This window comes from Cornus florida, unplaced genomic scaffold, assembly GCF_030987335.1.
Source record: "Cornus florida cultivar Cherokee Brave unplaced genomic scaffold, ASM3098733v1 CherokeeBrave_3.0.0_Hap2_Chr10, whole genome shotgun sequence".
Taxonomy (NCBI): Eukaryota; Viridiplantae; Streptophyta; class Magnoliopsida; order Cornales; family Cornaceae; genus Cornus; species Cornus florida.
The window spans coordinates 116,419,883-116,435,072 of record NW_026775580.1 but is presented as its reverse complement, the minus strand read 5'-3'; the positions used below and the strand labels follow the sequence as shown (position 1 = coordinate 116,435,072).

The window sequence follows — 15,190 nt, the reverse complement described above, 5'->3', positions numbered from 1 at the left end:
GCCAAACAGAGCCATTCCAATTTGTTGTGCTTCCGTTGTTGTTAATTGAGTTAGCAGGAGTTAGGGCAACTACGAACAGTCAAATTAAGTGGTGAATCGCTAGAGAGAGAGACAGAGAGAGGAGAAAGAGGCCAGAGATGGCAAATCAGGGGGCCAAGAAGCGGAAGGAAGAGAATAGTCGGCACATGAAGAACATCCTTCGCCTCATCATCGCCTGCAATGTATGGTCTCGCCATCTTATCATTTTTCCCATATGATTGTTCCATTTGCTTTGTGATTTAGTATAATTTATGATCAGACTTGTTTCTGCTCACAATTTTCTTCTGTTTTGTTGCTGAGAAGAAAGAGGCAAAACAGAATACCAAATGATGAATAATCATCTGCCTATCGTGCTTGCTTTCCGTTGACTTCATTGTTATATTAGTCATTCATCTAAAGTGAATTAAGAATCAAACTTTAATTTTTGTTTGTTTTCCTACATTTTGTCAGCAATCAAACGGAGCTCTTAGCGGCTGTACAGAAATATAACTAAAATTAAAACCAATCTCAAAATTTTATCACAGCATGGAAAGTTGTTCATATGTGAAGTTAAGACAGTATGATACCATTGGTCATTGTGTGTTTGTGTTTTTTCTTTACTTTTGATTTCCAGAAATTTAGGGCATGTTTGGTATGGGATTTGTTTTTGGTGTTTTTGTTTTTTTGTCGAATAAAACGTGTTTGGTAAAAAATGATTTGTTTTGTACAGTGGCAAAACATTTCTCTTTACTAAACGCAGCTTTGGTGTTTTTACATGTTTTTGCAATGTATCAACGGAACTGTAGTAATCAGCCGTATCCAAAAAAATGAAAAATCTCAATTGACCTTTTTAAACTATCCATTATATTTTTTAAACTTACAACACTTTTTTACAAAACATGTTTTTATGTTTTTGCTTTCAAAAATTTTGTAACAAATAGACATTACCAAACATATTTCCGATTACTATTCAAAACACCATACAACAAAACACTTGTTTTGTTTCGGGTTAAAATAAAAACCAAAAACAAAATGCGTACCAAACAGGCCCTTAGTAAACTTAGTTCAGCCCATTTGCCCTTCTGCTTTTAATTTACTCCGTATCTTATTTTCCTTTATTTTCTCAGCAATTGAAAGGAGCTCTAGTCCTTTTGTTCTCCTGGAATTAAACTGAAAATTAAATCATGGATGCAAACTTTGTGGAAACAAATTATAGTTATATGGCATTATTCTGAGCTTTATTTTCTTTGTAAAACTTTTGTTCACTACGCATCTTTAGTTTTCATTTTCTGTCTTTTTAATTTGTTAATTGTATGTATAAATCATCACCATAGATGATACTACTACAATTTTTGCCTTATCATTAAAATTATTTACTCAACAAATGCTGTGCAATTCAATTATATTCCGGAATCAAGGCAATATTTTTATGGTCTAAATTTCTGATTATATAGGTTATATATCTCTTGGTGAGGGCGGGGGTCTTCTATTCTACTTTCAAGTGGAAGCATTTAGTTGGCTTTATGTTGACTTCTTTCGCCTACATTATTCCCTATCAACAACTTGCCTTAATGGCGAAGCCTGCATATGCTGATGATGGGGAGCTTTTAGATGGCGGGTTTGATATGAGTACTGGCGGAGTTTGTGGGTATGTCTTTCTGATGTTATCACTGTTCTTCCACTTCTCATGTTTGGTTTGCCCCATTATAATATTTCCATTATAAATATATGAACCAACATCATATTGGTTAATTGTAATAATGTTTATTTTTTTGGAAGGAGCCATGAGTTAAGATAAAGGATTGAATTTTTTAGCCCATTTGATTTTAAAAGTTGGCTTGATCATCATTGGTGTGACGTTGTCTTGCGAGACTTTTTTGGGCATTTCCAGAATTTAGTGGGTAGGCAAGTTTCAGTTGCAAATTGTTGTAGGTATTAGTGAGTGGACTGTCGTGAGGTATCTGCCTCTGTACTCCTTTGCAGGAGTGGGAGCTTATTGAGTCTTTCTTTGGCATTTTATATTCTCAGACTATTCTGGTGGAGGAGGAGGACGTTATGAGGTGGATAACATTGAAGGGTAAGGTGCTTGGGGGAGGGAATCATCATGGTTTTCCTCAGAAGTCTATGTGGGAAAACAAAGTTACTCCCAAAGTAGCTTGCTTTGGCTAGACTACGGTGCCTGGGAAGATTCTGATTTCTGACTATTGATAACCAGTTGAAGCAGCAGTAATTTAAGTTCAGCTGAACTTTCTTATTTATTAGGCAATGTAGATGGCCCAAATATATACAGAGTAACAAGCATATAAAAGAAGTCTTTTTATCTTATGCCTTATTTACCCAAACTGCGGTTCAACTCTTGGGTAAACTTTGATCAAATTACCTAGAATTACTAGCTTAATGCTTGTATCTTGTATTGGATGATACGAATGGGGTCGGCCACATGCATTCTCTCTCTCCAGCTTTTCTATAACATACTAATTCACCTACTGTCTTTAACTTTTTTAAATCATTTTTAATGACCCCATCCCATGTTATTTTTGGCCGCCCTCTCTGTCTCTTACCTTCGACTACAATTAGTCTTTCTTGTTTGACCCGTGCATCATTAGGTCTTCGATGTTTATCTCCAAACCATCTAAGTCTACTCTGTCGAATTTTATCACCAATGGGTGCAACACCTAATTTTCCTCTCACACTTTAATTAGTGACCCTATCTCTTCTAGTCACTCTACCATCCATTTTAACATTCTCATTTCCACTACATGAAGGCGTTTAGAAGTTTTTCTTAAAAAAAAAAAAAATGCACTCATGTCGATGGTCTTTGAAATTGTGATTATTTGACGAGTTATAATAAATTTTCTGGCAGTTAACATTGTGGTTAATAATAATAATAAAAGAACCTAACACAGTTCATGTTTCATATCCTTCTGATTTAATTCTTGTTTGAGAAGGAAGGCTATTTCTGGGATTGGTTCTAAAAGATACATATATCTGGATATCTGGCCTTTTGTTTTCTATTTGTAAGCATGTTGGATTTTAGTTTTGCAGTCACACAGTCACACTCCCTCGCCTTTTGATTTGAAATGTAAAATTGGATGTCCTTTATGATTTTCCCTCAATGAAATGCTAAAATTTAATATTCGATATGAGTTATGAGATTTGTTTTACATACCAGGCTGACATATAGTGCTGCCTAGTGTATGCGTTTATCCTTTTACATACTAGGTAGGCATATAAGTTTGCACAGTGTGTACACTTATCCCCCTTTATCTTTCAGTCTTCTGTTACTTGTATAAATTGCAGTCCCGTCTTCTGTTACTTGTATAAATTGCAGTCTAGTCTTCTGTTACTTATACATATTATTTATTTTCATTTATGTACTAATTAAGTTTTATGTCATGTTCATTATGTCTTGCAGATATTTACATGATGTAATTTATATTACGAGCTTCGTACAACTCACGTCCATTATATCTGAGAAATTTTGGTACATATATTTAGTGGTAAGATCTATTTCCTAAACATATATGAATTACAGAATAAAAGAACCATTTAATATGTTATTATAATTGTTGCCAAGTAAATCAATGCATTGGTAGATTGACTATAAGATCATTTTTCTATATTTATATGATCTACTTAATAATGTGGCGTTGAAGCAGTTGGATAGCCTAAGAAATAAAAATATATTGACAATCTTATATCTCAACCAGTCATCCTATTCATTATTGTTGTTGTTCTTGATATTAGTAGAACCTATGAGAAAACATAGAAAAGATATGATGGCATGTTGGAGGTTATGACCTTATATAATGCGTGAAATGGTAAAAAAAAAAAAAAAAACAAATCATGTAGATGATCCAAATAGTTCGAAGAAGGCTTTGTTGAGTTGATTTGAGTTGCCTGCTTGGTTGTGTGTGATTGTGTCTATCTTTAGTTGTTACTACCTTTAAGGAGTTTTGAGAGAAATTTTCATTGGTAAAGATAAGTGATGTTGGGGAAAACTGAGCGAGTGAGCATGGAGAGGAGTTATACAATGAGGTAAAATACATGTGCATGATATGCATTCCTTCTAGTTATTGTTATTGTTATGTTGTTTTTGTTATTGTTATTTTTGTTATTGTTATTTATTTATTTTTTTTAATTGTTATAATAATAATATGGCAAGGCTTCTGTAGACTATATGTTATATCTTTTCAAACATGCGAGTTTGATTAGCTAGAAAAAAAAAAAAAAAAAAAAAAAAATTCATATGAGGTTTGATTGAGGAAATGTTTAAACAAGTTATTTTATCTCCAGATTGCTACTAGTTCCATTCTTTGTGGTTCTAATATTAAATTCTTAGTTCTCTAGAATTGTTCTTCAGGAGTTTCCTTTCCTTATTATTATTGTTATTGTTGTTGTGGTTGTGCGAAGTTAATAACCAATTATCATCAATTTCCTTATTATTATTGTTATTGTTATTATTATTATTATTATTATTATTGTTATTGTTGTTGTGGTTGTGTGAAGTTAATAACCAATTATCATCAATTGATAATTGGGTGTTCCAGGCCTGCTTGCATGACTTCTAATGTTTCCATTTATATCAACACTTCATTCTCTTACCAAATGGGCAATAGCCCAGCTGGTACAAACCCACCTCCCCAAAGGAGAGGTTGGGGGTTCGAGCCTCAGTGGAGGCATAGGTGTGTGAGTTTGCTTAACCTTCCAAAAAAAAAAAAAAAAAACACTAGAAGTTCATTCTTTTCATCGAAATGCTCTCTTTCATGTGATATTCTTGCTCAATTCTGACATGAAGTATATGTTATACACACACACACACACACACACACACACACACATATATTATGTTTTTTGATAGTTTTGTTATATAATTTACCAAGCAGATTTTTGACCAGACATTTATTTCGGCCTCTTTTACCTCGTGTCATCATCGTCGACATTTGGATCATGTGACCTGTCATATGTGATATGGCTATTCAGATTGAAGTTTTATCATATTCTCAAAACTTTTAAATCACTAGTATGACATTTTGAATAATGATGGGGTATGTGTTTGGAAAATCAATCTTTTTAGGCACTCAAAATTTAGCGTGCATGAATCCTGTTTGCCGGTTGGGGAGAAAAGGGGGAAAGACAGTTGTTTTGGTGGGTAGGTTGGGGGAGGAGAGCAAAATAGCAAAACTGATAGTCTAGTGCTTAGTACAATTGGGAGATAGAAGATCTGTTAGATTCTCGTGGATGATGGTAATTAGCTCAAGGCTTAGGAGGCAGCACCAAGTGGGTGATTCAATTACCCGACCTTAGAAATAAAAATCACCTTGTATCCAAGGTTTGTAGAGTTTCAGAAATCTGTCAACTATTTTGGGCGCAGGTTATGACCTCGAGGCTCAAGAAGAGATTGGTTGGCATATGATTAACAGTTAAGAAGGTACAGTGGGATGGGTATTTGCTATGACCCCAAATTGTGATGGTCTTGAGTACATCCTGCAGAGTGATGGGAGGATGGCTTCAGCCAATTGATAGAGGAATTGATTTGGGCTTGGGTTCAAAGAGATTAATGCTGTTTATTAATAATTATAACTTGACTTTTGGTGTAGATGCACAATTCATCTGCATTAATTTTTTAAAAGGGTGCAGAATTTAATTTTGATTTCTCCGACTTATTTTGATGTAAACTTCGTATATGGTTGGAAGGCACAAATTTGTAACTGTTGAAATATATAAATATTTCTATATAACTGTGGAACAAAATCCTCCACCAATCATGGTGCCTCCTTTGACTATTGTACGCCTTCCATATATTTTCTTATCTTTAGCATGCCTATACATAGACTCCTTGTACTCAAGCAATATACAAATCTGAATAATAAAAATGTAGCCCTTAGTGGCTCTTTGTCCATAGATGTAGGCATTAGTGTCGAACCATTTATATTCCAGTGTTTTATCCAAATTTTAACATGGTATCAGAGCCAAGTTGTTCTTGTAATCGCATATAGAATTTGAGGGGAAGTATTGGAATTATTATCATGGAGCATATTCTCTATGTCTTCACATTCCTTTCCCGGCGTTGTTTCGGCCATTTCCTGACGTTGTTCCAGCTTTTCCAGGCGTCGTTCCTGCCATTTGCCCGCATTGGTCCGGCCATTTCAGGCGTTGTTCCAGCTTTTCCCGGGGTTGTTCCAGCTTTTTCCCGGCATTGTTCCGGCCTTTTCCCAGCCTAATTCCGGCCTTTCCCAGCGTTGTTCCGGCTTTGTTCTGGACACCTTTTCATCATCTTTTAAAGCGTTTCTTTAGCAAGTTGGGCATTCGTGATATTCATGCTTCAACTTGAGGGGAAGTGTTGAAATATATAAATATTTCTATATAATTGTAGAGCAAAATCCTCCACCAATCATGGTGCCTCTTTTGACTATTGTACACCTTCCATATATATCCGTATCCTTACCATGCCTATATATAAGCTTCTTGTACTCGAGCAATATACAGATTTGAATAATAAAAATGTATCCCCTTAGTGACTCTTTGTCCATGAATGTAGGCCTTAGTGCCGAACCATGTATATGCCAGTGTTTTCTCTCTTCCCTTTTCCTATTTGCATTTCTTATTTCCGCATCTGAATTTTAACAGTAACAAACCATTGTAGACGGTTTATCTGATAACATACTCGATTTGCTCATTAGGAATTGTTACATTGTGGCAATGATTATCTGACCAAATTAAAGTTTGACAAAGAGGCTCCCTTTAAGGCTTTAAATTGTGGTTTTCACCCAAATTTCATTTTACAATTGATGATTGCTAGGAAAGTTGGATCTGTACCATGTTTTACACCAAGATTTGCAATTTCACATGGTCCATTGGTGAAATTGCAGTGTCATGGAACCAATATATTATAGAAAAATGTCGTGCCAAAAAGACCTTAATTGAATTGTTTTTATCCTTTTGCTATCCAGATACCAGGATTTGCAGCATACAAACTCTTTGGTGTCATTAAAGGATTTTTGCCGCAAGGTTCAGAGGTACCCACCTTACAAGATTTCTGTTCTTAGTAAGTAATATAAAGTGGTAATATAGACTTGTATGATAAACCATTTTAACTTGTTTGTGAAAAATGTTTCACAGGGAGCTGAAGAGGATGATAAGACTCGTAAGAAGAGAGAGAAGATGGAGAAGAGGGCTTCAAGAACCAAATTTGTAAAGACAAGAAATAGATAATCCACTTTCTAGGTGATTAGTAATGTCTTGAATTGCGATTATGATGGTCTTTTGTTGCGAATACAAGACCTTCGCTAAGTTTTTCTGAAACTGAAAGAGCTAGTTTACTGCTTCCTAATTGATATTATTATTGTGATGTGCATTATACTAATTAAAAATGAATGATATAGGTTCTTCTTACCTCAGGGAGCGAGCTAGTTTACTGCTTCCTAATTGATATTATTCCTGTGATGTGCATTGTACTAATTAAAAATGAATGATATAGGTTCTTCTTACATTGGGGAGTCTATATTATATATATACGGGCAACAATCTTGTGGCAAAATCAGGTGATTACAAATTCTTCAAACAAAATGACCATCCAAATATAGTAAAGATCAATGTAGCTAAAAATCCGAGTACAAGTGCTTCTATTCTGCTGGGGTGTCTTCATGGCCTTAAGGCCACTTATATTGTAGATGCATTATCCTTGTGAAGGTCGTCATGTACTTATCAACTGAATTTGCCCAGCTTGTAAACTCTATATTGATGGGATGATGGCATATTTATTTTACCCCCCACTTCGTCTTGTTTAACTGCTACTCCGCAAATCTCCCCCTTCGTCTTGTTTAACTGCTACTCCGCAAATCTCCCCCTCTTAATGGTTCTTTCGTTTCTCATTTGATGGGGTGTTGTGAAGGTCATGTACGTAGCAAGAGTGTTTGATGGAGTATGTCGATAATTGATTCATAATTACAAATATTTGATTTTTTTTTTTTTTTACTAAAAAGTAAAAACAGGTCATATTATTGGGCTATCTGATGCGAGGGTGTCTCATCCTGCGTCCTTGGTGGCAATATGAGAGCACCAACAATAATTTTTTATTTTTATTTTTTCAGAAAAAGGAATTAGAATGTTTTTTTAAATTGAAAAAGAAAAAGATAGTATTCTGATTCCTGAACAGGTAGAGAGAGAGAAGGCCAAAAAAAAAAAAAAAGAGAATATATTTTTAAATTGAAAAAAAGCTACCAACGTATTCTGAACACAGAGAGAGAAAGAGAGAGATGTGCCTGCAAAAGCAGCATCAAATTGAAAGTGACCCTTAAAACAGCCGAGACTATCCACCCCCACCCACCCCCACTACGCTTTCACAAACATCGCACTGGCAGCCAAACATACCGTAGTGTTTTGCCAACTTTCAGTCAATAACCGTAAAAGCCCTTTTTGCTTTCTCTTTCACTCACCCCTCTCATGCTTTTGGGCAGAGCATCTGATGATGTTCTCACACCCCCCTACAATACGCCACCATGCGCAATGCGCTCTCTCCAATATCAAAAACATCTTCTTGAGGAATCATCCCTCCCTCCCAAATCCAATTTCCATGGAATCACCTATCCAAACAAAAATAGTACCATTCCTAGAGATAAAAATAAATAAAATGACATTCCCTCCAATCCCATTCAACCAAAAATCAAGGATAATGTTAATGACATAATGACTGAAGATGCTAAAGACCAAAGTATTTGGCTTTAGAAAAGGATATATACATAATACATTACAAAACCAAACTACCAAGAAAAACAAAACAAAAAAAATTACAAAGATGAGAAAGATAGGGTTAAACATATTATTCTTTTTCCCCTTATAACTAAGTTAACTTTGGCTTTTAATAAAGAAATAAAAAAGAATTCACTTCTCTACACTTTTTTCTTTTGTCTACTTTTTCTACCTTGGACCAGAGAGTTCCATGGCATAGGCATCATGGTCATCATCCATACTCAAACTCATGCCAAACATGCTTGAATGATCATAATGATTGTCATCATGTCTAGGGTGGGTGGTAAGGCGTGACTGCATCTGGTTTTTGGAGACAAGGGCAAAGTTTGCGTTGGGATTTATATGGTTATGGGAGGCTGCCCATTTCTCGGCAAGGCCATCCCCTTCGAGCATTCGCACCACTTCAGACATCTTGGGGCGGTGGGCTGGCAGGTATTGAGTGCAATGTAGAGCTACTTGCAGCATCTCTCCAACTTCAATCCGGTCATAGTTGCTCCCTAGCTCTCTGTCCACTAATACTTCCACTTTCTTCTCTTGTTGCACTTTCTTCACCTGCACCAAATAACCACACCATGTTAGTCTTCTTAGTTTGTGAATGCAATGTCATGTTAATTATAATGGTATTTATGGAAATTAGACAAAGCTAGTTTCAGTTCCTCAACCTAAATCTGAGAGATTGGTTCTCATGGACTTCGATGATATTACAACACTTAAATATCTATTGCCTCATTACAATAATTCCTCAATGTTGATATTTAAAAATCAAGGAAGCAATTCCAATCGATTGATGTTTTCCATATTTAGTTCCATGTTATGGTAATATGAAACATAAATCTTTGGGTGTCATGATATGTCAAACTCTGGTGAACTATTTAAACAATTACTGAGAAATACGTTAAACAAATTTAGAAATATTAGGTTATTTAAGCCGTTTAGAACAGAATATCTACGAAAAGGCGCTAACAAGATGCCAGCTAGATGAGAAATGCTAAGATATGTTGCAATTTTCTGATAAAAACATTCTAATTTCTATGGACAATCAAAAGCGGGATAGAACACAAAAGAAGAAACTGAAGTGAGATAACAAGGCAACAATATATATGACCGGATGGTCAAAAATTATCTAACCAAACTATACTGATATCTAGTAGGTCTTTCATTTGGATCTATAATTGGGTTTGAACTAGAATATGGAAGTCTCATAAGACTGTAGAAGGTGCCCTTGCTGCTTTCACTCACCAGGCTCAAGCATATCCATCACTAAACTACAGGTGGAACTTTAGAGTATTATAATTTTTTTTTTCCTAGTTGGTACTCACTCACACTTGTCTTTTCTGAGACTTGAACCCCTGACCTCCCTTTGGGAATTAAGAGGCTGATACTGCTAGGCCACTACCAGTTGGTTAAAGTATTATAGTTGTGGAAGAAACTTACCCATTCAAGCATGGCACCTTTCTGATTAACCGTTTTGCCAAATTCAAGAGCTTTCATTCCAGTTATGAGCTCTATTAAAAGAATACCAAATCCAAACACATCAGTTTTCTCAGAGGACTGGCCGGTGGAGAGGTACTCTGGTGCAATGTGGCCAACAGTACCACGGACAGCCGTGGTAACATGAGAGTCAGCATGGTCAAGGAGCTTGGCAAGCCCAAAGTCACCAACAATGGCCTCACAGTAGTCATCCAGGAGAACATTAGCTGCCTTCACATCCCTATGGATTATTTTTGGATCGCATTGCTCGTGGAGATATAAAAGACCCCTTGCAGCTCCTATTGCAATTCTCTTTCTAGTGTTCCAGTCTAGTGCTGGTTTTCCTGTTACATTCAATAGAAGACATTGGGGTTTTAAAATGCATGGTGTAAGTTTCTGGATACTTGTTAGTAAGAGCCTTGTCAAAAAAATAATTGATAGTATGAAATCATCCCATAAACTTTTTCCTTCTCATTTGTGTGTGTGTCATGAACAGTAGAAAATTCCCAGAAGAAGAGTGTTCTAAACTTTTGCTTGCAACATCAAAATTTTTTACTTCCCATAAGGGAAAAAAGAAGAATCAATAACTTTGTTTATTTTTAATGAATGAATGTTCAATGTGGTTCAAACACTAACCAAGTCTTTAAATGCATAATTGGAGAACCCCAAGGGAAAGTCACTTGTGTTATGATCGGAATTAGCAGACATAGCTATTCTTATTAAATGGAGCCTCCATAGAAAACTAGATTATCATTAGAACAACAAACAAAGTCTTTTTCAAATTACTGGAAATCAGCTACATCAATTTTATTTTTCATTCTGTCCATGCTAAATTTGGCCTTCTCCTTACCCTATCATTATCCTCAATGTAGACCATGTCACTCTATATACAGGTACACTTCGTGGTCTTCTTTGCACGTGACATGTTCAAACCATCTTAATCAATTTTCTCTAATTTTATTTCTAATGTATGCTACTTCTTTTCAGGCATATCTCTCTCATCTCCATAACATGCAATGGAACCACCCAATTAATGAGGGCCGCCAAGCATTTCAGTCCCCTGTTATGCATTATAGCAAATTGTTCCAAATTTTGTTGAAATTCTAGGCAGCTTAGATGTTATTTACCCTTTTATGCTCGTTTTAACTAATTATTATATACAACTTTTGGGATTTTGGAATGTTGAATCCGGGATTTTTGAAAGTTGAATCATGATTCAACCATAGATTTACAAGTCTTGGGGACAAAAAAATTGAAGTAGTTAAGCATACGAATTCCCCTCTCTATTATATGTCAAAAGCATAGGACCAGAAAATTGTAAGAATCATCATGCCCACACAATGTGATTGTGGGTGGTGACAATGGTAGTGACCATATGGTGAAAGTAGTTGCAGGCAAGTGAGATTGGTACTAACCTCTCAGCCTTGAGGCCACACTGCCATTAGACATGTACGGGTACACAAGAAGCCTCTCACTCGGGGTGGCACAGTATCCGACTAACCGGAGCAAATTACGGTGAACAGCAAGGCTGATCATCTCTAATTCTGTCCGAAACTGTGATTCCCCAGCAGTTCCCATCACATCCTTTAACCTTTTCACTGCCACCGTTGTGCCATCTCCCAACTTCCCTCTGTACACATTTCCAAACCCCCCAGCACCAAGTATGTTCTTGGAACTAAAATTGTCAGTTGCAGCTTGGAGTTCTTTAAATGTGAAGTTTCTGAGGTTGCCTAGGCTCATTATACCCTCTTCCTGAATATCTGCAACAAAAATTCCACGTCCCATTAAGGTTTTTAGTTTTTACCATATATGTAGACACATGAAGTTTTGAGTTACAGTTACTGACCATTGATGTTTAGGATGCTTTGCCTTTTCTTTTTGTTTCTTCGCCAAAAATGGAACCCAAGTGCTAAGAGGGATAGAGAGACAAAGCCGAGGCTGACCCCAAGCGCAATAGCTATTTTCTTGGAGTTGGATTTTCCTGGAAAATGGTAGAAGCAGAGTCTAGAGAGAGAAATCGGTTTACAGAGCAAGAGATGGGGATGGGTTTTGAGAGATACCAGTAGATGAATCTAGAGCGAAAGAAAGAGGAACAGGGGTGCCTGATCCAAAGCAACCTTCAGTGGCATGGTTCCCACAAATCAGAGGGTTACCCACAACACTATATTGACATGGAGAGAGAAGCATAATCAGATAAAATGAAACAATACATGCAAGATACACATACAAAGAGAGAGGTTTGAATAGAAGCAATACTTAAATGTTCTGGCAGGAAATTTGGGCACAGGTCCACTAAGATTGTTAAAAGACAAGTCCCTGAGTGACCAAAAGAGTGTTCACAAGCAAAACCAATTACTAACATTTGAACTTACACATACATGAATTTGAAAAGGCCATTCAGAAAAATTGCAGAATGTTTCGATTTTCAAGACACAAGGATAACACAAACAAAATCTAGAGAGAGAATCATACTCACAAGAAAGCAAGTCGAGGGACTTTAGCTAAAGACACAGGAATAGCTCCAGATAGGCTATTGTTGTTCAATCTCCTACTCATTACATGACAAAACCAACAACAGTCAATAAAGATGATAATAGCGCAAACAGTAGTAGTCATTAACAGATAAAGAAAACCACCCATGAGAAAACACTTTTTTAGAAAGAGAAAGTACTCACAGATATTGTAGACCATTCAACAGACCCAAAGACTCCGGCACGTGACCGTAGAACCGGTTATTGGACAGATCCAATGTCTGAAGGTTCGGAAGTGAACCCAGCTCCGGTGGGATTTTACCGGAGATGTTGTTGTTCTGCAACAATCTGCAAAATAAACACAAACCCACATAATAAAATGGACAATCGGAGTTGGAGAGAGAAAGTAGAGAGAGAAACACAAATTATTATGCAACAAAAATGCTAATTAGTAAAAAAAAAAAAAGAAGAAGCTTTAAACATACGCTAAAATATCAATAAATATATGGATGTATATATATGATACATATGCTCTGTTTTCTTACATTTGTCGAAGATTTGTTAGGTTTGCAATCATCCCAGACAGAGTTCCTGATAAGCCTTGGCTTGGAGCTCCTCTGTAAAACCCAGAACTCAACATATAGTATTAACTGTGAAATTGAACTTTTTAACTTTTGAAAAATCAAAGATAAACAAACATATGCATATATAAATACTGAAGAAAATACTGACAAGCCAATGACGAGATTATCAGGAGAGCAAGTGATCATAGCCCAACTACATGGGTCTACAGAGTCCTCATCCCAGTTGTTCAGAACTCCGTGAGGGTCGTTTAAAGCACTCCTAATAGTAATCAAAGCTTGAACTAAAATATTAACACAAAAATCATAGATTAAACACCAAAAAATCATTGTAAAGAGGGGATAAATAAAGGGTTGTTGATGAAATAGGTACCTTCGTGGTTGCTAGGTTCATACGAGAGAGAAACAGTTGCAGAATAGAGAACCAGGTACAGAACAAAGAGGTGGAGATGGAGGGACATGATCATTGAATGCAAGTGAATAACATGCTTCACAAACTCCATGAATACATGTTAACCTGGCAACTCTCTCTCTATCTATCTTTCCTTTTTGTTTCTCTCTCTATCTCTACTTTTCTGGGTATTCTACAGACTTTTTTTCAGTCACCATCTTTTCCGCAGAAGAAAAAATAAATAAAAAAATATAGAAAAAGAAGAGGGGAATCAGGTAGGATGATACGAGTTGTCAGTGAGGGTGGAAGCGCAGAAATTGAGAGTGACAAGTGGATATGATATGATGCGCACTCTCTCTCTCTCTCTCAATTAAAATGCGCCTCTGTGTCTCTGTCCCTCTCTCTCACACACACAGACACACAGATTGCTTGTTCTAACCACAACACAGGGAAAGTGAAGCCCAACAAGAAAGGCAAAAAAGTTTTGGTATTTGAGTTTTGATGTGAGAGGCAAAAACAGTGTGTTGAGCGCTGTGTATTTTGTTCCTTTTGGTAGTCTAAGATAAGACCACACAGGTCCTTGTGGCATCCCCTAATTATTATTCCTATTTGCGTGTGTGTGTGTGTGTTTTTTTGTTTTGTGGAGACATTTTTTTTTTTTTTTTTTTTTTTTTTTTTAACATGGTTTTGTGGATATTCTCTTCCTTTCAATTAATTTGAGGATACAACATTCATTATAAAATGTAACACATTTATTTGAGAATAAATCTCTTCTAATTTGAAACAACAAAGTGTTGCATTCCGGAAGTATGGCACTATAAAAAAATAATACTAACAATACCAGAGCCTAGAAGTAGCCATTTTGCTTGCTTTTCTTGGGTCACAATTCCGGGTTTGATAACTTTTTTTTTTCTTTTGGTTTTTTTTTTTTTTTTTTTCAAATATAGGATTTGAAATGTGACTTTTCTCGATTTCAAATTATTATTAGTCATTCTTTATTGTCATTATGTGTGCGTATATATATATGTGCCTATCCCGTCATATTATGTATAGTGGCCTAACATTTTATGATATTTTGCTGGTCCAAAAATTATTGAAGAATGAATTGGGTTGGGATTTTTGCTTTATTTTCTTTTTTTTATTCTCTAATCATGAAAAGTTTTAAGATTCAAAATTTCACATTTTTTGTTCTTACATTGTCACCAGCTAGTTAGAGCATTAATATACACTTGGTTGAGTCATAGAAAAACAGATAATTACAATTTAGTTATCTTTTGGAGAATGACACCTCCAAATCAAGTTAAAGGTATCTTATTACCCTTTAACTTATAAATTTATTATTTAAAATTTTGAATTATAAATTTATCATGTATAATTAATTTAGATTATAAATTTATCATTTTAACCATTTTAATTTTGTTCATTAACATACTTATAAACAAATGAATTTACCGTTAGCCAGAGCATTTTTGGTTTTTACATTGTCACAAGCTAGTTGAAGCATTAAT

General features: G+C 35.7%; 2 protein-coding genes across 4 annotated transcripts; one reads left to right on the top strand and one right to left on the bottom strand.

Moving 5' to 3' along the window:
• Positions 1–22: 22 nt before the first annotated feature.
• LOC132278198 (uncharacterized) lies at positions 23–7,413 on the top strand. Of its 2 annotated transcripts, XM_059780006.1 has the most exons (5): positions 37–221; positions 1,473–1,666; positions 3,434–3,518; positions 6,972–7,037; positions 7,141–7,413. In XM_059780006.1, exons 1-5 carry the CDS (start codon positions 138–140, stop codon positions 7,231–7,233), a joined length of 522 nt encoding a protein of 173 aa, XP_059635989.1. In that variant the 5' UTR covers positions 37–137; the 3' UTR covers positions 7,234–7,413. The 2 variants fall into 2 exon arrangements, with proteins under 2 accessions (XP_059635990.1, XP_059635989.1); XM_059780007.1 differs by lacking the exons at positions 6,972–7,037; positions 7,141–7,413 and adding an exon at positions 6,129–6,952 and having other exon boundaries at positions 23–221.
• Positions 7,414–8,711: 1,298 nt separating this feature from the next.
• LOC132278197 (probable LRR receptor-like serine/threonine-protein kinase At2g23950) lies at positions 8,712–14,356 on the bottom strand. Of its 2 annotated transcripts, XM_059780004.1 has the most exons (11): positions 13,665–14,356; positions 13,443–13,575; positions 13,256–13,327; positions 12,915–13,058; positions 12,716–12,787; positions 12,496–12,555; positions 12,300–12,400; positions 12,086–12,220; positions 11,655–11,999; positions 10,204–10,583; positions 8,712–9,321 (listed from the first exon to the last, which is right to left on the bottom strand). In XM_059780004.1, the coding sequence occupies exons 1-11, from the start codon at positions 13,792–13,794 to the stop codon at positions 8,938–8,940; spliced, it is 1,956 nt and encodes a 651-aa protein (XP_059635987.1). In that variant the 5' UTR covers positions 13,795–14,356; the 3' UTR covers positions 8,712–8,937. The 2 variants fall into 2 exon arrangements, with proteins under 2 accessions (XP_059635987.1, XP_059635988.1); XM_059780005.1 differs by lacking the exon at positions 12,496–12,555.
• Between the last annotated feature and the right edge of the window lie 834 nt (positions 14,357–15,190).

What these genes read in the sequence shown, in the direction of transcription:
- LOC132278198 (XM_059780006.1), top strand. Translation starts at nt 138, where the DNA reads ATGGCAAATCAGGGGGCCAAGAAGCGGAAGGAAGAGAATAGTCGGCAC. An exon ending in GCCTCATCATCGCCTGCAAT is followed by an intron (nt 222 to 1,472) that starts GTATGGTCTCGC and finishes CTGATTATATAG; the next exon opens with GTTATATATCTCTTGGTGAG. An exon ending in AGTACTGGCGGAGTTTGTGG is followed by an intron (nt 1,667 to 3,433) that starts GTATGTCTTTCT and finishes TATGTCTTGCAG; the next exon opens with ATATTTACATGATGTAATTT.
- LOC132278197 (XM_059780004.1), bottom strand. Translation starts at nt 13,794, where the DNA reads ATGGAGTTTGTGAAGCATGTTATTCACTTGCATTCAATGATCATGTCC. An exon ending in GATAATCTCGTCATTGGCTT is followed by an intron (nt 13,328 to 13,442) that starts GTCAGTATTTTC and finishes TGGGTTTTACAG; the next exon opens with AGGAGCTCCAAGCCAAGGCT. An exon ending in TTGAATGGTCTACAATATCT is followed by an intron (nt 12,788 to 12,914) that starts GTGAGTACTTTC and finishes TGTAATGAGTAG; the next exon opens with GAGATTGAACAACAATAGCC.